Source organism: Topomyia yanbarensis, chromosome 2 (genome assembly GCF_030247195.1).
Source record: "Topomyia yanbarensis strain Yona2022 chromosome 2, ASM3024719v1, whole genome shotgun sequence".
Taxonomy (NCBI): Eukaryota; Metazoa; Arthropoda; class Insecta; order Diptera; family Culicidae; genus Topomyia; species Topomyia yanbarensis.
The window spans coordinates 191,537,513-191,559,565 of record NC_080671.1 but is presented as its reverse complement, the minus strand read 5'-3'; the positions used below and the strand labels follow the sequence as shown (position 1 = coordinate 191,559,565).

Genomic DNA, 22,053 nt, shown 5'->3' with positions numbered 1-22,053 from the left:
GAGTCCCTGAAGAAGATTCACCTAAAAGAAATTAATCAGGATCGAACCAGACAGGCTTATCAAAAATCAGCCTCCAAAAGTCGGGTAGACGACCCTATTATCAACTAGCAGCAATCATTAAAAACCTCATCACCCTCAGATAATTCGCGGTAAGAAACTCCCCATACCTAACTTATCATCACTGGAACTGCAGCCACTCCTCACCAGGTGGCACAAACACGCTGAAAGCGAAGCTTTCACCACTCATCAAATTCCGCCCAGCGGAAGACAGCGAAACAGAACGAAACTACAGAACGAAGTGACGTAGACATACTAGAACGAGACTAAATCTTGTGGGAGTACTACACGAATCTACAAACATTTGATTACTTTACACTAAACAACATTTATTTCACGGTACGGAACGAAAAGATTTATTTCTATTTCATGTTGTATTTTTCTAACTTTTAATTTTCTAGGCCTATCTTCTGATTGTGTGCGTGTACTCTCTCCCTACTGTGCTCATTGACCTGCTTGTGCTTTTCTTCTCATTTCCAAAATCCTCCCAAAGTTCGGTGACGTCACCTCACGGCTCCAGCGTATCAATCAGCTATTGCTTTGCACCCGGGTGACTAATTAAATGGGTTGTGTGTGGCGTTCGTGAATGACGGACTAAAACGTAATGGCCGACACACAACCTCAAATCATGGACGCGTCCCTAATTCTAGCCGTCCGTGGACGACTTCTCGAGCGTTTTGCGCTCTTCCGGATTAACTCACTGTGGCGTCCTCCCCGGACGCCACCCTTCACACTTAATTAGCAAGAACGATACGACTCACCCAATCTGCTGCTGTTGGTTTCTGCTGCTGTCGATCGTTCTGCTGCGATGGCTGTTTCGATGACGGGCGATTCGATGACGGGCGATTACATCGATCGGCCGCGCCGGTTTCTGACCAGCGGTTGTTGGATGCTGGTTGATGATTTATCGGCCGGAAAAGTTGCGTTGATCTTTCGGTGATTGAAGGAACGGCTTTTAGACGGGTCGTCCTTCCTTCCGGCGGCGTAACAGTGCCGGGTTCAAATTTCGTCCGATAATACGCGCGTGTGGCTTTCGTTCCTTCTTCCTTCTCTCGTTCGTCGTTGGCTGTGCGAAATAGAAAAGATTGCCGTCTTCTTCTGTAGCTTTTTGCACAAACTTTCCTACGCACGCACTCTCGACTTCTTCGACTATGAGTTTTGGAAAACCTAAACCGGACAAACTACGCGCACTTTCACTACGTTTGGCGGACTGGGACGAAAAGGACTAGCAGCGTTAATCCTCAGATTAGGGAAGGTAATTTCGTACGAACTTACAGGAAGCGCGTATTTTCCCGCAAATTTCTTCGGACAAGTTCGGAGATCAACGACCCTACTAGCTGTTTTATTCTGTCAGCTAACCTTTGGCTCTATCTGTCCCTTTCCATCATGCATTCCAAGCGAAGGATCGTCATGGTTTTCGTCTTCAGGAGAATCTCAACAGGCAATTTAATTTCTTCCCCTCGCGGAGAGGAGTATTTGCTAGGGTGTTGCGCAAGAGTGGATCAACGGTAGGTTGTCTAACTCTTGGCGCAAACAAATCAGACTGGTTCTAATAAATTTGAAAAATATTGTTGAATATGACATGACCGCTACACAGTAGAACTACCGCCTTTCATTTCGAGGGCTAAATATGTGTTCATCTATCGATGAAAAGAAATATATCATTACGTAGATGCGGACAAGTTTCTTCCATAACAGCACTGTCGGACAGTGCGAAATGGATTGTATACACACGCACACTTTGTAAAACGATAATCTTATTGGATATAACACTTTTGTGAGATTCTTTCCATTCCCAATATTCAGACAGGATATTGTATAAGGTGACCAGACGTCCTGGTTTCCCGGGACATGTCCTGGATTTTGATAGACTGTCCTGGTGTTCTGGGACCTCGAAGGAAATGCTTGATTTGTCCTGGTTTTGCTCTTCCAAGGCAAAAATCTTCGCTTGGTTTATTCTAATCGCAACGCAAACAAATCGACCCGGTTCTGGACGTGGACCAAAATCTGAGCGTTATCGATGTTAATGAAAAGATAAATAGCTGAGCTTCTTCTTGGTTTAAATCATCTTTCAATCTTCAACAACTTTTAATAAGTCACATCAACGCGACGTTTGGGTGACTCCGCTTATTCCAATCGTACTAACATTTTTTGCCAGTTGCATGGTTAAAATGGATTGCTAGAAATCCGCAAACATGTTTCCAGTTCGTAAAAAGGGAATTAAGCGAGACGTCAATACAGTGGCGTAGCCAGAAATTTGATTATAGAGGTTTTAACCTTAAGGTCATTCGCCTCTTCTGGTTAGAAAAATCTCTTATGACAAATTTCTAACCCTATGTGCGGGGTCGGAACTTGAACCCAGGTGCGCTGCGTACAATGCAATCGATTTACCAATACGCTTCGCCCACCATTAGTGATTAATTCTCATAGAGGAAATTATGGAGAATGAACTCTTCAAAACTAGTAAGAAACTTGGCGCCTTCAGCAAAATTATTGATAATGTCATTAAAACAAAATTTGTTGAAAATATGTAGGCTAGATGAATACAGCATATCGAAATATTAAACAACATGCTATATTTATACTTAGTGGAGAAACATTTAGGTAAAAACTATTTTTTCTGCACTAAGGAGAAAATTGTTTATTGCGTTTAGACAGACTTCTCTTCAGAATTCGACACTAACTTAGTGACAGGACCAAGCTAGTGCGGAATTGATGCTATCTCCAAAAAACGGAAACACTCTTTATTTTTCTGGGCAGACCCCTAGTCCTTTTTAATATTTGGGATTTGTTTAACCCATTTATGCCCATGTTGTTTGTGGACAACAACGTTTTTAAGCAGCTATAATTTTTGATTGAGACAAGATTTGCTCGCAAAAACAAGTAAGGCCAATAAATGTGACTATTGCCTTTCATATGAGCACTAACAGTTACAAGGATAAGCCTTAGAACTGAAGTTATTGCAATTAGTCTGGTTGGATTCCGATCGAGCAGTGCTGCCAGGAACAGTTTACGTTGACAACGGAAAATGAATTTTTCATATATCTTCGTTGGCGCAATATTTTTGAAAACTGAATAAATTTATCAATTTAGACTGTTATTGGCTATGTTTTCCATGCAATTGAACTATTGTAAATATTCTTGGAGAATTGTATTGAGCATTGGAAGGTAAAAATTGAGTAGCTTCTAGCACTGCAAGGGAAGCTTTAAAGTCTTTATGAAAAAAAAACTTTTCGTCAATCTTGATCTCACCGTTTTCAAGGAAAAATAGTTTTGAAACCCTACATGCACTAGAAAAAAGTTGGGTATGAAAAGGTTAAGCCAGTTCTCTTGAATATATCTTTTTTGTAAGCTTCAGAGACTCATGGCTTGAATGCGATGTGAGTTTTATTATTTATAAACCTCGGAAGAGATTTATCAAATAAAGTAATATCAGAATAACTTGTAAAGGTTTTTATTACCGCATTTCGATACTCTGAATATATGAATAATGCATTTTCGAAAACTTTACTGGAGACATTAAGTCTCGACCTAAATTTGATTGAAGAGTAAATTCTCTTTAATTACTTCTAGGAGGACTAACTGCCCTTTTTTTGAAATTTTGATTATAGAGGATTTAACATTGGAGTCATTCGCCTCTTTTTGGGTTAAAGAAATCTCTTTTAGAAAAATCTCTAATCCTATGTGCAGGGTTGGGAATTGAACTCAGGTGAGCTGCGTACAAGGCAATCGATTTACCAACTACGCTATGCCCGTTTCCCAACCGCCATAATTATTTTATTAGATGATGGGTAGTTTTACGTTTTGAAGTTCTTCAATGTTACTTAAAATCGAAATTTGACAGTTTCGAATGAATGTGTTAAAAATTTATCGAGCATTTATTTTCCTTTTCTTCATTATTCAAGCTCACAATTTGACAACGAACGAAATTTTAGTACGCCAGCACTCAAATATACACCATCAATAACCACTATCTTGAAATATATCAGGTTTGCCCTTCGTCGCCTGCCCTGGCAAAATCGATTACTGCTACCTCCATACGAAGATCGCTCTGCGCTCTCATCAATCTCCCTACGCTGCGAAATGGGCGAATTTTTCTGCAACGAATCTGCATCTTCATCTTCGACTTGCTTACAGACAACATAGATTCCCCTGCGCTGCTAGCAAAGCTTGATTTCAACGTTCCGGGAAGGTCTTTCCGAAGAAATGATTTTTTCCGGCGCTCAACACATCGCACGTTATACGGCCAGAATAATCCGCTAGATGTTTGCTGCCAGCTTTTCAACAATGTTTATCATCTCTTTGATTTTAGGATAAGCAAATAATCATTCAAATTAAAAATAGTTAGTTTATAGTTAGATTATAGCTTTTTAGTCTGTGCGAAGTAATATTTTTAGTCGAAGACAATTAGTCGAAGACAATATTGAAATATTAGAGGGTATTCATATAATTGATAATACAACAAAAATCAAATGCTCATAAATGATGTTCCTGACCTGGTAGAGACAAACTGTAAACGTCATTTTTTATCATCCTCCAATTAGTTTCCGAAACGTTATTCTTGGTATTACCCATATTAAATTTTTGTCTGAACTCTACGCAATCTAAAAAAACATTTTCAGCGAATGTTGAAATGTGTGTAAGTTTTCGGTGAGCAAGTTTACACACTTAATTTTTTCTGCCGAATCTTAGTTTTTTCGCATCTTTTGCTGAAATCTCAACAGCTGAGATTTCAGTAAACAATTTTTTTTGCTGAGATCTCAGTCAAAGTGACGTTTCATATTTATTTATTTCAAGTCGTCAATCAGATGTAGACCGGTTTCTTACAATAATTATTAAACTAACTTAACACTAGTTAAAATTTTGGTTTACTTTAAACTGCTGCTTAAGTTTTGTTTTCGAAATAGTGAAGTCAATGCTTTCGCAATGTTTGTTGTAAATATTCATCATTTGGTTTAAAGGGCCAAACTTGGCGTAATTAGTGCGATGGCGAATTGTACAAAAGATGCTGCGGTTACGTAGTTGTCGAGAAGGAGCATAAAAATTTAGTTTCGATAGAAGTTCGATTGAATCAATACGATGTGATACAATGTCGTTTACAAATGATACCATAGAAAATTCACGACGATCTTTCAAGGTTTGAATGTCAATTAGCATGCACCGTGCTTCATAAGATGGCAAATGTAGTCCAGTCCAACCTAGTTTACGAAGAGCGAACATCAAAAACTGTACTGATTCTATCCGGTTTACATGCGTTGCTGAAAAAGGCGACCAAACTATGCTACAATATTCTAGTGTTGAACGCACATAGGCTACATATAATGTTTTTATTGTGTAGGGATCTTGGAAATTATAGCTGAAGCGTTTAATAAAACCTAGTGTGCTGTTTGCTTTGTTAATTATTGTGTTATAATGATCTATGAATGTTATTTTGGAATCTAAAATAACTCCTAGATCTCTTATTCTGTCACACTTTTCTACTTGTTGGTTTCCCAATAAGACTCTATTGTTCTGTATATTATTCTTTCTACTCAATGTTATGGAATTACATTTTTTTACATTCAGTTTCAGAAGGCTTTTATTACACCATGTATAAAATATATTTACTTCGTTTTGAAATGTCTGAAAGTCTTCACCATTTCTTATTTCTAAAAATAGTTTCATATCATCAGCATATATAAGAACTTTTACATTTTTTAGAATGAAGGAGATGTCGTTAACAAATAAAATAAAGAATAGCGGGCCCAAATGAGACCCTTGAGGGACTCCTGATGTAACTTGAATTGGGATTGATTTTATCCCTTTAAATCTAACAGCTTGTTCATGATTTGTAAGATATGATTGTACCCATGTAAGAAGTCCTGGCTCAAACCCTATTTTTTCTAATTTAAAAAGTAGCATGGGTATGTCGATGCGATCAAATGCTTTGCTAAAATCTGTATAAAGAGCTTCAACGTGGTTTCCGTTATCCATTGCTGTTAATGTGTAGTTAATGAATTCGAGTAGATTTGTACTTGTAGAACGCCCTTTGAAAAAACCATGTTGCACATGGGTAATTCTGTTCTTGATTTGGTGGAATAAATTTTCATTAACAATCGCCTCGAAAATCTTGGGAATGCACGAGATGATAGCTATTCCACGATAGTTACGCACATCGGATTTTTTACCATTTTTAAAAATTGGAACTAGGAAAGAGCTTTTCCATGTTTTAGGAAAACAACCTGATTCTAGAGACATGTTAAAAAGCCAAAATAAAGGAGCGGTTAGTTCTATTGACAAAGTTTTTAAGAACACCGGTGGAACGCCATCAGGTCCAGGGCTTTTAGAGCTATCCAAGTTTTTTAAGGCATCCATGATTGTATGTACTTTTATCTGTTTAATGTTAATATCTCTTGAAAGTTCTGGGAGGAATGAAAAGTATTCACGCTCTCGATCCTTCTCTGAAAATGTAGTGTAAACTTCCTGGAAGAAAGTTGCAAAAAGATTGTAGATTTCCTCTGAGTTATCGCCTACCTTTCCATCAAGATGCATTTCTGTTGGGAAATGATCCGATTTTATTTTAGTTTTTACGTAATTATAGAAGTTTTTTGGGCAAGTTTTTATATTGCGTTCTGTTCTTGCATTGTACTCTTCAAACGCGATATCAATGGCAAGGTGCAATTGATCGCATAGATTTAAATAGTTTGTTAAGTTATCTTCGCTGTTGTATTTTTTGTAGATTTTGTGTGCTTTCTGCTTACGATTTTTTAAATTTTTGATTTCTCTATTAAACCAGATGGGATGTTTTGAGTTATAGTGACGCCTAGCTGAGACTCGTAAAATATTTCACGAAAAATCAGCAAACAAATTTCACTTTACTGGGATATCAGTTTCTAAATTTGCTGACTACGTGGCTGTTGGGAAATTGCTGAACCGAATTTGGTATATATGTTTCATAGACAATCAACCTATTCAAATTGTCTCTAATCTATATTTTACAGTATCTTTTCAAAAATGAGCTCATGTTAATTCAGGCAGTTATTTTACATTGAAGAAATTTGACAACTTTGGGATTTCGGCTAAGAGATAAGTTACAAAATCTGCTTCTCAAAATTTTCCAAAAGTCCTCATGTTGGTGCCTCGGCTCATTGACAGCAATACATTGGCGATGATCAACATGGCGTCACATCCTGATGTTTGACAGACACTTACCTTCTGTTTCAAACAATATTATACATAATAAAGAGTATGGAATGTCGCGATCAACCAACAACTAATCCACCGCTTCTGATAAATCCAACCATGATATAACAATCAGAAATTTATTTATTTCCGTCAAGCATATATAGACTACATAGAATGGTCTCTAAAACGCAGATATTTTTAATCAATAACAATTTTTGTAATTGTTTCGATCCTACTTCACGAGAGATATTTCCGGGTACCCACATTTAGGTACTTCAACATCAACAAATACCTCACGGAAGGCAACTGATACTGTTGATATTTTCGCTGTACTTCAATGATGTACTTTTAGTGCTGAAGACTTCACGACTGTCCTTCGCGGATAAACCCCTAGGACCCTCCCCCTGGATCCGCCACTGCTTTGCTGGCATTGAACTGGCGACTGCTAATAAACTAAAATTTGAGAGTGGAAAATATGTGAGAAAATATCCCAGAAAGTTGATACCTTAAATTTATTTTTTTTTATTCTACTTTCGTTACTATGTGATTGGTGAAAGTGGAATTAGAATTGATGTAGCTATCTTTGGAATGAATGCAATTCAATTGAATCCAATTGATTTCTGCTAACTTTTGTTATTAACAAAGGTTACAGTTCTAAAAACGCGATCAAAAGTGCTAGAGATAGAATAAATGTCGCAGAGTAGTTCAGTGAAAAGAGACTTCATTGTTTTCAGATAAGCAAAGCTATTTAGGGTAATGAGTCTCTTTCATCCTGTTTCCATTATCATCCTGCCCTTTCCGAGCAGTTGGTTAAAGTCATTTGCTATCTTTGCTCCACGCATTCAGTTAAATTGGTGAATTCGATTCGAGGCCATTTTTGTTATTATAATAATTCTTAGGAACGCAGTAAGTTACTGATGCCAATTTATGCGCACTCTATCGTTTGTAATCCGGGAAATTTATAAAATAGTGCGACAGCTTCTCATATAGGATTATAATTGGTTTTTTTTTATCCTACATGCCTTCAGCATTTTTTATTTTTCTGCAGATCAAAACGGAGAAGTTTGGTTAGTTAGTTTGTACAAATTTTGAAGTATAAGGGCGGTAGAGCCATTAAAACTTAGTAAAAAGTGTAGTTTTTGGTGTTTTTCATTAGTTTTTCTTCAAAACTGGGTATCTACAAATTTTTAAAAGTATAGAGAACACTTCAAATAGTTGAGCCGAAAAAGGGCGTAATTTTGTAGAAGTAAGTGTATAGCCACGGTAAAAGGGGTATGAGTTATATAAGTTTTTGCTATATAACCTTCGACATTTTTAGCAATTCATCAAAAATAATAATGTTTCAAAAAATAAAAATGAATGTACTATTAATCGGTGTAGGCAAAAAATAAACATGGGTGATTGTCGGTTAAAATTTATTATTTTTTTTCTAACTAAAATTATTTCAAAATTGTTCTAATTTTTCAAACGGACGTAATCCAATCAATGATGATACGCATGAACAGCTGGAACAGCTAAAACTTTCTGCACCACCGGTTGTGGAGCTTGATATCCCTTAATAGGTTCCCGGTGCACTTGAGCAATAAATCCGCTCTTACCATCAACGTGATAAGTCACGGTGCGCTTGTAGCCATCGGCATCGAACAGATAGTATTCGCCCTGAGTTTGATCGTCCTTGCGAGCTTCCTTGCGACCGTGCACATCTCCGGTGTGGTCATCGTGAATGTCGTAGTGAAACTCGTAGCTAATCGGGGCGCTTTTTTCCTCAACCGCATGATGTTGATAGGCCAGAGGTTGGTAGTACTGTTGAGCAGCAACAGCTCCCAGGAAAGCCAAAGCAAGAACGGTGATCTAAGAAAAAATTAATTTCATGTTTTAATGATGCATTCGAAGAAAATGAAAAACTTCTTACATTGAACGACATAGTGACAAATATTGTTTAGTGTTTGGAACTTGACCGACAGCTAATGTGGAACTGATATCTGTTGAACAAAATAGCTTCGTTTATATTTATTGTTAATTTAACCGCATGTACTGAGCTTTCCATTATCACCAAGAACTTGAACTTAGTAAAACCTGTTCGGTTACCATGCATGCCAAAATTTGGTCAGTTTGGTGTACGATTTCTAAATTGAAGGGTGTAAGAAGTAAAACAAACCTGTTCGTTGACAGTAATTGATTGCAAAAATGATAAAATCTCTCACTTTCGACTTGACAAGGATTAGTAAAAGCAAATGCATAATCAGCAAGACATTGAACACCAAACTCTGTCTGACATAAGTTAAGGACTACTATGTGGAAACCAGTTTACTGTTCAAGGGCAGGTTCAGGAATCTGTTTCTTTTTTGTGATAACATTTTGACATCTTTGAATCGAGCAGCACTGTTGTGAAAAATATCAGAAGAAAAACAATATAAGGTGAAATATGAGATTATGCATGTTGGAGTACATGGTGAGTATGATTACAATTACAAATATTACTCAACCACTAACTACATAACGTAGCTTAAAGTGGTCTGGGGGACTGGGGTTTTGAATTATTCATCGTTAAAATTATTTTTCATCACATTCATTGTTGTTAAATTTCTGATCTGTATTTGTGTAATTCCAGTACCTCCACCTAGTCGAGGAAAATTGTGAGTCTACTTTATGACATCCACGAAAAGCATGCCAGTGCACTGGCCAAAAAGTGACCATTTAACGAGTTTGATCGTTTGTTTTAGAGAACGTTGGAATTATCGACATTGCCTAGATTTTGGCGGATTCTTTTTTTAGGTTGGGTATGAAATTTCGTGTGGATTCTATGGTTTATGGTTATCTATCCTGTCGTGTTACTATATCGATCATAGGGTTACGGAAGAATTGATCATCTTCAAATTTTTGCTATCTTATGACAAACGCCATTTTGGGGTAAACGGAGTTAGATATGCCACATTACTTGTTTAAAAAATCTCTACAAAGTGGCGTTTTCAGAAATTTGAAATTCTACTTGGTTACTTAGATATAGCGAGAAACATGATGAGAAATTGTGAGTTTTTTGCTTCAAATCACTGTATCTAGGAATTTGCTCAAGTTATATTGAAGTTTTAGATGTTTTTATGTGTGAAAATGTCTGAGGAACACAATGGCTTAAACATTTTCAAAATAAAATTACACGAGTTGTGAGAAAAACACAGTTTTAGTTTTAAACTGTAAATAAAGGATATTTGGCAACACTGTAACCAAAATTAACAATTTTTTCTAGATTCCCTGACTTATTTCCTTCAAAATGCATTTCACCGATTGTTTATAGACCGTATGAACGCAAAGATATGAATAAAAATTAAAAATTGATAATTTTTTTCTATGGAAAATTTTCCATGTACGATTATGACACGTCATACAAGTTTTGTCATCAATACACGCCTATGACACGTGTGAGTGCGACTTTTGTTTACATTCATAAGAAATACTCGCAACATAGTCAACCGATCTTCGTAACATTTGAGAGAGTAATGCAGAAAAGATAGAAGCATCAATTGTCTTCTTTGAATTGTTTATGCTGTCTATATTCCTCCTGAAAAGCGACTCGACTGCAATATCATGCAACTTCACATGGATGCTGTGAATAACGCTTCTTCACAAGCTGGCGCGGATGGCGTGATGATTGTCCTTGGTGATTTCAATCAGCCAGGACTCATTTGGGTGCCGTCACGACACGGATACGCTTACCCGGACCCGATTGCTTCGACAACCAACATCACCAGTCGTTTGCTACTGGACGGATTTGCTTTCAACGGGCTAAGTCAAGTAAGCATGATTCCTAACCACCAGTCACGCTTTCTGGATCTCGTCTTTGTTAGTGAAACTATTATACCTGTATGTTCCGTCAATGAAGCATCCAGCGTGATTGTTCCGCTTGACAACTTTCATCCCGCGCTTGAAATCTCAATTGGCACTATTCGATCAGTTCAGTATGTAGAAACTCTTTCTGTCGACCGTCTCAACTTTCGCAAAACTGAGTTTGTAAAGCTGCGCAGTTCTCTGTCGCAAATTGATTGGAGTGTACTGCATGCCCAAGTGAGTGTTAATGCTGCAGTTGCCATCTACAAGCGACTACTACTGAACTGTGTTGAGACCTCAGTGCCTAAATGTCAGCCTCCTTGCTAGCCACCCTGGTCAAACAGCACTCTTCGAAAGCTAAAACGTACTCGAGCAAAAACCCTACGTGCGTACACAAATCGACGGTGTCCTCTTTCTAAGCGCATGTTCACTTTAGCCAGTAATGAGTATCGTTGTTACAACAAGCTTCTGTACAAACGCTATGTAAACCGCATCCAGAATAATCTACGCCGAAACCCGAAGGGCTTTTGGTCATTTGTCAACACGAAGCGTAAAGAAACTGGACTTCCATCAAGGATGCTTTACGACGGCGAAGAAGCTACGACAACTGTGGCGAAATGTACGCTGTTTGCCAGATTCTTCTCGAGTGTTTTTTCAACTGACTCGCCAACCGCAAACGAACTCGAAAATGCCTCTCGCGACGTTCCTGCTTGTGCTGTTGATTTGGATGTGTTTACTGTCTCTGAACAAATGGTTATATCTGCAATTCGGAAAACCAAGTCATCTTATGCACCCGGCCTCAGTGCTATACCTTCAACTGTATTGAAAAAATGTTCGGACTTACTTGTAACACCACTTGCATATATTTTTAACCTATCGCTTCAGCAGCAAACGTTTCCTGAGGATTGGAAATGCTCAGTTATGTTCCCGGTATTCAAGAAAGGTGACAAACGCAACATAGCGAACTATCGCGGAATCTCTTCGCTAGGAGTCGAATCTAAAGTTTTTGAATCAATTATCAACGAGGCGTTATTTTCTGCTTGTCGACACTACATTAGTACATCTCAGCACGGATTTTTCCCAGGACGTTCAGTCGAGACGAATCTCATCTGCTTTACGTCATTTTGCACGGAACAAATGTCTAAGAAATTGCAGGTGGATACTATTTACACTGATCTAAAGGCAGCTTTTGATAGAGTTAATCATGAGATACTGATAACAAAGCTTGATAAGGTAGGGTGTTCTACTAGATTCTGCCATTGGCTTCGATCCTACCTTGTGCACCGTGAAATCGTTGTTCAAATTGGCGATATTGTTTCAGAATCCTTTTTCAACACTTCCGGAGTTCCTCAAGGTAGTACGCTAGGTCCACTACTTTTTTCACTGTTCGTGAACGATGCGGTTTTCGTTCTAAGCCGTGGAGGAAAGCTGTTTTTTGCCGACGACTTAAATTTTTTTCTTGTTATGCGGAATGAAGCCGATTGCCGTGAGCTACAGCATCTTATTGACACCTTTTATAGCTGGTGTGTAAGAAACATGATGGTCCTTAGCGTTGCAAAATGTTTTGTCATCAGCTATTATCGAACGAGAAATATGGTTACCTTCAACTATAACATCGCAGGAACTCTACTACAACGCGTTGACCACGTGAAGGATCTAGGAGTCATCCTTGATGATAAGCTAACGTATACTCATCACGTCTCAGCGACCATCGACAGAGCCAATCGTTTGCTGGGATTTATTTTCAAAATATCCAACGAATTTCGGGATCCTCTATGCTTCAAGGCTCTTTATTGCTCATTGGTGCGCCCGCAGTTGGAATTTGCAAACGTCGTTTGGTGCCCGTATCAAGCTACGTGGAGCCTTAGGATCGAAGCAGTCCAGCGTAAATTCATACGATATGCGTTACGTGAATTGCCGTGGAACGATCCATTAAACCTGCCACCGTACGAGGACCGTTGTCGTCTTTTAGGACTTAATACTTTAACACGCCGGAGACATGCAGCGCAAGCTACCTTCGTGTCAAAGATTCTGCTGGCTGAATATGATGATCCGGAGCTACTAGCGCAAATCAACCTCTACGCGCCTACCCGTTCTCTTCGCCCTCGAGCCCTGCTGCATTCTGAAATGCGCAGCACTAACTACGCTACCAATAGTCCAATTTTAGCAATGAGTCGTCGCTTCAACGAGTTTGCTGAAATTTTCGACTTCGTCATGAACTCTTCGCAGTTTCGTCGCCGTGTATTGTCACTATTTTAATTATGTTTAGTTTACCTTAGTTTAGTATAGTTCATTAAGACAAATTGTCAGTTGGACTTTTTTTATACAAATACAAATACAAATACAAATACCACTCACCAAAAAAATCTGAATTTTATCGTTGACGTAATTGCAAACATGACACAATTCAACAACTAGTAATTCACGAAATGACGAAACATTACCGTGTTCCGTTTAATTTTACATGCTACATATACTTTACATGCGCAATGATATAAAATTACACTTCCTACCATTCAGAACAAACGCTGTATGTGGAGTAATTTTACATGATTTACGAAATTAAACCTCATGTAAAATTATAATCAAACGTAAAACTAAATCATTTTTGGATGCTCGTATATGTCATGGTCAGGAGACGTAAATTTACACTATTTTTTCTAGGTGTGCATTTGTAAGTTTCAAGATATTCAATCTCAAACTTTAAAAATCGTTTTTCTCGAAATGTGCTAAATGGCGCTTGTCATAAGATAGCACAACAGCGACGAACTAGGAATGGACAAATGTTTCAAATGTTTATAAAGTTGTGAACTAATTCACGTATAGATAATCGATTTGGTGGAGCCGAACTTGAGTTCTCATAACAAAAACAAATATCATCACTAATTAAAGATTATGCGGACGTTACTGAAGGGAAATTGAGTATAATTATAAAACATATGATTTTTGTCCATGTTACTGTTTTATACTCTATTCACGATTTTGGGAACATTTTCTCCATGAAACGCTTTTTGAAGAGCTTTACGAAGTCAAACTAGTAATTTATAAAAGTAAATTATTAAATTATTAACAGGCCGCAAAATGATGTCCTAATCAAAAAATTCGTAAAAAGAATTCAGAAAACTTGTCCTTATAACATTACCAGTCAAATTAAGGTCAAATAGGTATGGCACACGACTGAATGTTCTTTGAAATCCTGTGATGGTCGCATTCGCTGTGTGCTGACAATAGATCGGCGACAACTAAAGGGCGAACACGAAATTATTGCGACACCGAAAATGTCATGCCAATTTTCTTATAATGTTTAAAATCAAACCAAAATTTTAGGGTAGTTTTATACATATATTTACTTCAAAAATCAAAAGAAAAGTTACTCGATGGAGCCTTGAGTGGAAAATTGAACACATTTTCGCTTGAGGCCCTCCATCAAAGTCTTTACAGTGTCATCCGGTACCAGTTTCTAAGTTTTTTTCCATTTTCTTAACTTGTCCTTCTCGTCTTTGACTGTCTTCTTGCTCTTCCGATGTTCCCGCTTCATCATTTCCCAGTCCTGCTCCACCGGGCGCAGCTCCGGACAGTTTGGCGGATTCATGTCTTTTGGAACAAAATGGACAGAATTGGCCTCATACCACTCCAGGACACTTTTAGAATAGTAGCATGATGCCAAATCTGGCCAAAATAGCGGAGCTTCGTCGTGCTGCTGCAAGAACGGCAAAAGGCGCTTCTCGAGACACTCAGATTTGTAGATCTCGCCATTTACTGTGCCCTTTGTCACGAAAGGCTCACTCCTCAGTCCGCAAGAGCGGATGGCCTGCCAAATGAAATATTTGGAGGCGAACTTCGACATTTTCTTCTTCTTAAATTTGTCGTCCACATAGAACTTGCTCTTGCCGGTGAAAAACTCCAACCTCGGAATTTGCTTAAAATCGGCTTTTATATACGTTTCGTCGTCCATCACACAGCAGCCATATTTTATCAGCATCTTCTCGTAGAGCTTCCGTGCCCGAGTTTTAGCCGTCGATTGTTGCCGCTCATCGCGGTTTGGGAAGATCTGTACCTTGTATGTATGTAGTCCAGCTCTCTTCTTTGCATTCTGGACGTAGCTCTGTGGCATGCCGATCTTTTTAGCCAAATCACGGCTTAAGACGTTGGGATTTGCTTTAATCATCCGCTTCATCTTTCCCTCCGTCTTTTTGTTCTCCGGTCCCGGTTTTCTTCCAGCTCATTTGCCGTGGTCCAACGTCAACCGCTCCTGGAACCGCTTCAACACTCTGGAGACCGTTGAATGGTGAATGTTCAACATTTTTCCCAACTGCCGGTGCGACAGGTCAGGAAATTCCAGGTGTTTGGAAAGAATTTGTTCTCTCGACTCGCGTTGGTTCACCTCCATTTTCGTTGAATCGAAAAATACGACTTCGAGTTTGACAGCATGTAAACAATACACATCAATGAGAAAGTGTGCAAAATTTGGTTGATTTTTACCCAATGGTAAAAAAGTTATGCTCTGTTGAATGTGTCGCAATAATTTCGTGTTCGCCCTTTAGAGCTCTTGGTGTGTCTTTGCGATGCTGGAGGGTGTCGAGTTGAATTAGTTGGCAGCGGTTCTCGTAGCTAGGTGGTCGAAAACGATCCCGCCAGGGTAGCTGTCTCAGATCGAATCGTATAAACTTAAGTTGGATACCTTCAATTCGGTCACAACCGTTAATATAGTGCGGGCTCCAATACGTCGAACAATACTCGAGAGATTATCGAACTAGGGAGCAGTACAGACTCTTTAGGCAGTAGATATCCGTGAAAGATTTGGCAACAGGGAAGATGAACCACAGATTTCGTGATGCTCGGCCAATGACATATGAGACGTGTTGCTTGAAAGCGAGTTTGGAACCTAACATCACTCCAAGATCTTTTACACAGTATTCTCGCCGAATAAGAAGTTCTGAGAGATTGTAGTCGAAATAATTCTCTTTCTCTCGAGAAGGTGATTGCAGAACATTTTTCGGGATTTAGAACCATTCGATTATCGATACTCCACTCGCTAAAGACATCGAATTGTTTCTGCAGGATGTGAGCGTCTGCCAAAGTCTTGATACGGTTGAATATCTTCACGTCGTCAGCATACGACAAGCGTGGTCCACTGAGTCTGTAATTCACGTCGTTGAAGCCAAGTAGAAAGATGAGTGGTCCAAGATGGCTTCCCTGTGGGATAACAGACGTAGCTGCAAACATTTCAGAGTGGTCGTTGTCTATATTCACGCTGAGTTGACGGCCTACTTGATATGACTGAAACCAACGGAGAAGTGATCCATTGAATTCAAGTTTAGTTCATTTAGCGATATCGTGATTGATTCTATCAAAAGCGGCGGACAGGTCAGTGAATATAGCATCGGTTTGCAAGCCATCCTTAAACACCTCAGAGATGAAAGAAGTGAATGACAATAAATTTGTCGTAGTCGATCGGCTAGGCATGAATTCATGTTGGTCCTTAGAGATATATTGCTTGCAGTGAAAGGACACCGGCTACATCACAAGAAAGCTCTTTTCACGCACTATCGAAAAATATAATCATTCGCTTAATTGATTGAAAATCACCTTAAATAACACAAAATGTTTAAAATTAAGAAAATGTACAAAGTATGCTCGAAAACATAATATCGCTCACAACTTCAAGAAAACAAAATGTTTCGCAAGAAAAACGCATTGGATAATGTGTTTCATATTACTTATGGTGCACAACGAGACGCAGCACTTTATGTCTAATAGAAACAGAGAAAAAGAGATTCCGCCAACTTTCCCCAACCGCTAACTAGCCCCAGCCTCTCCTACTAAATTTAAAATTGTTGGGAGATTTTGAGAAACTCCGATTTTTTTTACATAAACTGCTTCTATCTATTCTACTTTCTATGAATTTATTTTCCTGTGTTGTAGAACACAAAATGATATATTACCTCTTCCGGCTGATACCAGAATATATCCTGAGCTGCAATTGTGCCACTACGAGTTTTCTTGTAGTAAAATGGAGACTACACTCTGGAAATATTCGGCCTAGGAAATTTTTTGGCAGTCGCTTGATTGTCTTACTGGTTTGGAACGAAAAAAAAAAATGAAATTCAGGATGTTAGAACAATAGTAATAATTGATTTTATCTTCACTTCATAACTTGTGAGGCGTATTTAGACTGAAATCCCTCAACAAAACAGTGCACCACAAAGAGTCAGACATCTTCTATAAACTTCACTAACACAACTGCCCATATTACTTATTACTGCACTACCATTTGACTCAATGCGTTGAACAAAGATGGCAGACGCTGTTCTAACCAACAGCTTCAAATGGGTAGGGTGATAATAGAAACATGGCTCATCACCCTATTTGTTATATTATGTTTCGTAAGAAATCAATAGTAATTCTTCAAAAGGGCCAATGAGACTTTTGTAAACAACTTATTTCGCTCATTATTCCGCTACCGAGTTGAATTTCATGAAAAATACACATGAATCAACATCTTTATCCTTGATAGAATCAATTTCAAATGTTTTCTGTGTTGAAATGATAACAAATTAGGAGAAATCAGCAAAACAAAAGTTTGTTTACAAATCTTATTAGCCCTATTCAAATGTTGATATGGAAATGACATACCTCCTTCTGTTCAGATTCGTCAGATATTTTTAAATTCCTCCTCCCCTCATGTTCCTTTACGTAATAATGTGTGACCAATTGTCAGCTTTTTACATTTCTTACAAAAGAAATGAATAGGATTCGCTCAAACTTTGAAAACTTTTTCCGAGGCCCGGAGGGCCGAGTCTTATATACCAATCGACTCAGCTTGACAAATTGAGACAATGTCTGTATCTGTGTGTGTGTGTATGTGTGTATGTATGTATGTACAAAATGTCATGTCATTATCTCAGCAATGGCTGAACCGATCTTAATGAAATTAGTTTCAAATGAAAGGCCCAACGTTGCCATTTGACACTATTATTTTTGATTTTCGATATATTATTTACTTTCTGAGATATGGGCGATTTTGTCAAAACACAGCAGGTTTTTTGCAAATAACTTTCGAACAATACAGTACTGTCCCACAAACTGCACATAAATAGAAAGCTTGTTAACATACTTTTCTAACAAGCTATAGATTGTCTAAATCCGTGCACGAGCAGCGAAGATATTAATCATTTTGTATTTTTAGTCCTCGCTTACCAATTTCCACTAACTAAAAATGAGATTGTTTCATACAGAGTATTGCTTTACTGGTGTTTTAGGGTCAAAACTAAACCGATTTTGAATATCGGGGTATGAAAACACTTCTACGTGATTCAAGGAGCTCGATTTTGAGAACATTTTGTGAATTACCTTTATAATAAATGAACTATTTCTCGAAAAATCAATATACAAGCTCACTTCAAAGACAAAATAATGTGTTGATAAAGAAACAGTGAGTTCTAGTATTTATCCCTTGAATTAGGCATTGCGTTCAATCATGAGGTAAATGTTGGATGGTATATAAATACACAGATCAAAAAGTAATTCACCTAGTAGTGAGATAAAAGATTTCCCATATAATTATACTCGTGGCGTCACCGAAAGCAACTTGATCGTTCTCAGTGGTAGGACCCGTTCCCTGCCTTCCAATAAACAGACGAAGCGAACAAGGCACAAACAGCGAAACAAAAGACGGACTGTGATAAGGTATAAAAACACAAAGTACGATCGATCGACCACCGCCGGCGGTGACTGAACTAGACTGTCGTGAATTTATTTGGCACTTTTGTTACTGGTAATAATACAGTGGCGAGGATATGTGAACAGATTGCGCTCTGCCGCAACACAACTGTATGTTTAAAGCCCAAAAATCTAGCGAAAATTTGGCTCTTTTGCAAGATTTAGGTTATACTGGCTATGGCGCAAAAATTACTACTTACATTAATTATGATAAGAATGAAAGAAATCAATATGTCATAATAATTCACCTATTAAAATAATGTCACTGCATTAACCATAATTTGCCATTCCTCACACGCCCCCCATCTGTCTCTCTCTCTCTCTCTCTCTCTCTCTCTCTCTCTCTCTCTCTCTCTCTCTCTCTCTCTCTCTCTCTCTCTCTCTCTCTCTCTCTCTTCTATAGCATCTATCTAGCTATTTCTGTATCCATTTCTAAGTTGTGTGATAAGATCTTCTGCCAATCTGAAATATTTATTAATTGTAATTGCGAAGGTTTGAGAAAACAAAACTTTTTTTGTCTGCTGCTACATCAACTCAGTTTTAATTCAATTGTATTCAAAGCCTGTATCTACACTATAATTAAGGAAATGCATGGCTATATCAGAAAAATATTTGGCTTAACTGAGTAATATGAAAGTTTGACGATGAAAATTTTCAAAAGAGACATTCCACGTGCGATATTTAAACTATTCGTATCTCTATTGAATTTTGATTGAAATTTATGCTCAAAGACTGAAAGCTGAAGCCAGCAGGATTGGACTTGCCATCAACCTTTCGAAGACAAAATACATGAGAGGAAGAGATTCTAGAGACGACAATGTGAACCTCCCACCCGAGTTCGGATTGACGGTGACGAAATCGAGATGGTCGACGAATTCATGTATTTGGGCTCACTGGTAACCGACAACAATGATAACAGCAGAGAAATTCAGAGACGGATCTTGGCGGGAAATCGTGCATACTTTGGACTCCGGAGGACGCTGATTATCTACAAAACGCTGATTAGATCGGTGGTCCTCTACGGCCACGAGACCTGGACTATGCTCGTGGAGGACCAACGCGCTTGGAGTTTTCGAACAAAAAGTGTTCCGTACCATCTATGGTGGCGTGCAGATGGAAGACGGAACGTTGCACAGGCGAATGAACCATGAGTTGTATCAGCTGCACATTCGTTGTATTGGTACGAACTTTCATGAAAAATAACGGATTAAAGACCAAAAATATCGAGGAAAAGAAGTCTCCTAAAGTACCCACTTTCAAAGCAAATTGAACGTTCCAGGTGCCTGATAACTAATTAAGGTTCAACAATAAAGTAGAAATACCAGATAATCTTAAAACGACGCCGTCAAGTAAAGAAGCATGAAAACAAAAAGAATAAAACCAAAAAAGATGGAAGCCCTAGAAAGTCCATTGCATATTTATTACCCTTTTCTCAGAAGATGGGATTTTCAAAAACATTTCAAAACTTTCTGATGCAATGGTTCTCAAATTCGTACAATCCGGTTTATTCATTTTCTTTATTCAAAAATGTTTTTAGCTTCAAATATATGACCATTTCATTTTAATTAATTGTTTCATTCCGCATCTTTTTATTCGTTTTGTTCATCTGCGTTCATTTTACTTATTTTATTCGGTTCATTCTTTGGATTCACTCTGATCAGTTTATTCTTTTTGTGCATTTTACTCATATCATTCATTTAACTTATTGTTTTCATTGTATGCATTTTATTCATTTATTCCAATTTATTCATTTTATTCAGTTTCTTCATTTTAACAATCTGACTACTTTTTCAGTTTTAATCATTTCATCCAAATAATTTATTTGATTCAATTTATTTTTTTTTATATTAATTTATAACCTTTTACCATTGTTCAATTTTCATTTTAATCAAAGCATTTAATTCTGCTCATTTTCTTCTTTTTATCCATTTTATCACTTCAGCTCATTTTGTTTATTTGATTCGTTTGTTTTATTTATGCATTTCATTTATTTTTTACTTTGTTCATCCATTCTTTTTATTCATTTGATCCATTTCATTAATTTGATTCATTGTATTCACTGGATGAATTAAATCAATTTGATTCATTTGATTCATGTGATTCACGTGATTCATGTGATTTAGTTGATTTATTTGATTCATTTGATTAATTTGATTCATTTGATTCATTTGATTCATTTGATTCGTTAGATTCGTTTGATTCATTTGATTCGTTTTATTCATATCTTTAATTTTATGCATTTCATGTTCAGTCATTCCTTTTATTTCATTCAATTTGTTAGTATAAGTCAATTTATTCTATTAATCTTATAACTATTTCAAAATATAATCTTAATTTTTATTTAATAACCTAATCAACTTTGATTCGTGTATATTATAATTTTGATTTACATTAATTTTTCTACTCATTTTATGAATTTAAAAACCTATTGTTTCATTTTTTGCTTTACTTTTTGATTTCGGTCGTTTTGTTGATTTCTATAATTTATTCAGTTTATTGGAGATTTTATTCGTGTAAGACTAGAAACTGTTTTCATCCCGCCTCTAGTTGGGTGCCTACTTCTCGTGAGTTCTGCAAACTAATCCAATAGTGAAATGTGTAAGAAATGTCTCATCTCACTGCTAGGTGGATTAAATCGGTTTTTATTATGATGTAGGACGTATGCGCTACGAGAGCTTGGTTTTAATTTCGTTTCTTATTGCATTTTTACTGGGAAGTAGCCAAGATTTTTTTTCCTTGTAGTTAATTCTTCATTGTTAATGGCAATAATCAAAAATGCTTATGAAAGCTAGGACTTGTCTTTGAGCTACCGACAGAACGGGTTTAACACTAGCATTTTTGGAGTATAGCAACAGTCAATGTTTAATGGTATGATAGCGAAACGAGCCTCCAGGTGCGAGGTTTGCTCTATCGTTGACAATTGATAGCCAAAATCTCAATTCGGTCAATTCAATTTGGCATATTCTTTTTAAATTTGTTTCGACAAATGAGGTATCGAAATATCGTTACAATTCTGACAGTTTAAGAATAAAGTTGTAATGTTTGTATTGAGTATGCTGGTGCCGTTTCGACCAGTGTCTGATTTCGATATTTATTTTGTTCCGTAAATTAGTATATTTTCCGGGTGATCTATCAAGTATGTAATTTTAGTTATCATATAATAACTGTTCGATCGTTATAATGTTCTGAAGCACAGTTACGCAAAGTTGAGATACAATCTACTTTAAACTACTTGACATATACTCCCACAAATTTCGCCAATGCTTGATCGAACCAATTTTGACGCCG

At 37.4% G+C, this 22,053-nt stretch overlaps 1 protein-coding gene across 1 annotated transcript in view; it reads right to left on the bottom strand.

Moving 5' to 3' along the window:
- Nucleotides 1–8,703: 8,703 nt before the first annotated feature.
- Nucleotides 8,704–22,053, bottom strand: part of LOC131682501 (thioester-containing protein 1 allele R1-like) — a 244,953-nt gene continuing 231,603 nt past the window's right edge. Inside the window, exon 17 of the mRNA XM_058964014.1 lies at nt 8,704–9,072. Coding sequence (XP_058819997.1) covers nt 8,704–9,072 — 369 coding nt within the window. The remainder of the gene's footprint in view (nt 9,073–22,053) is intronic.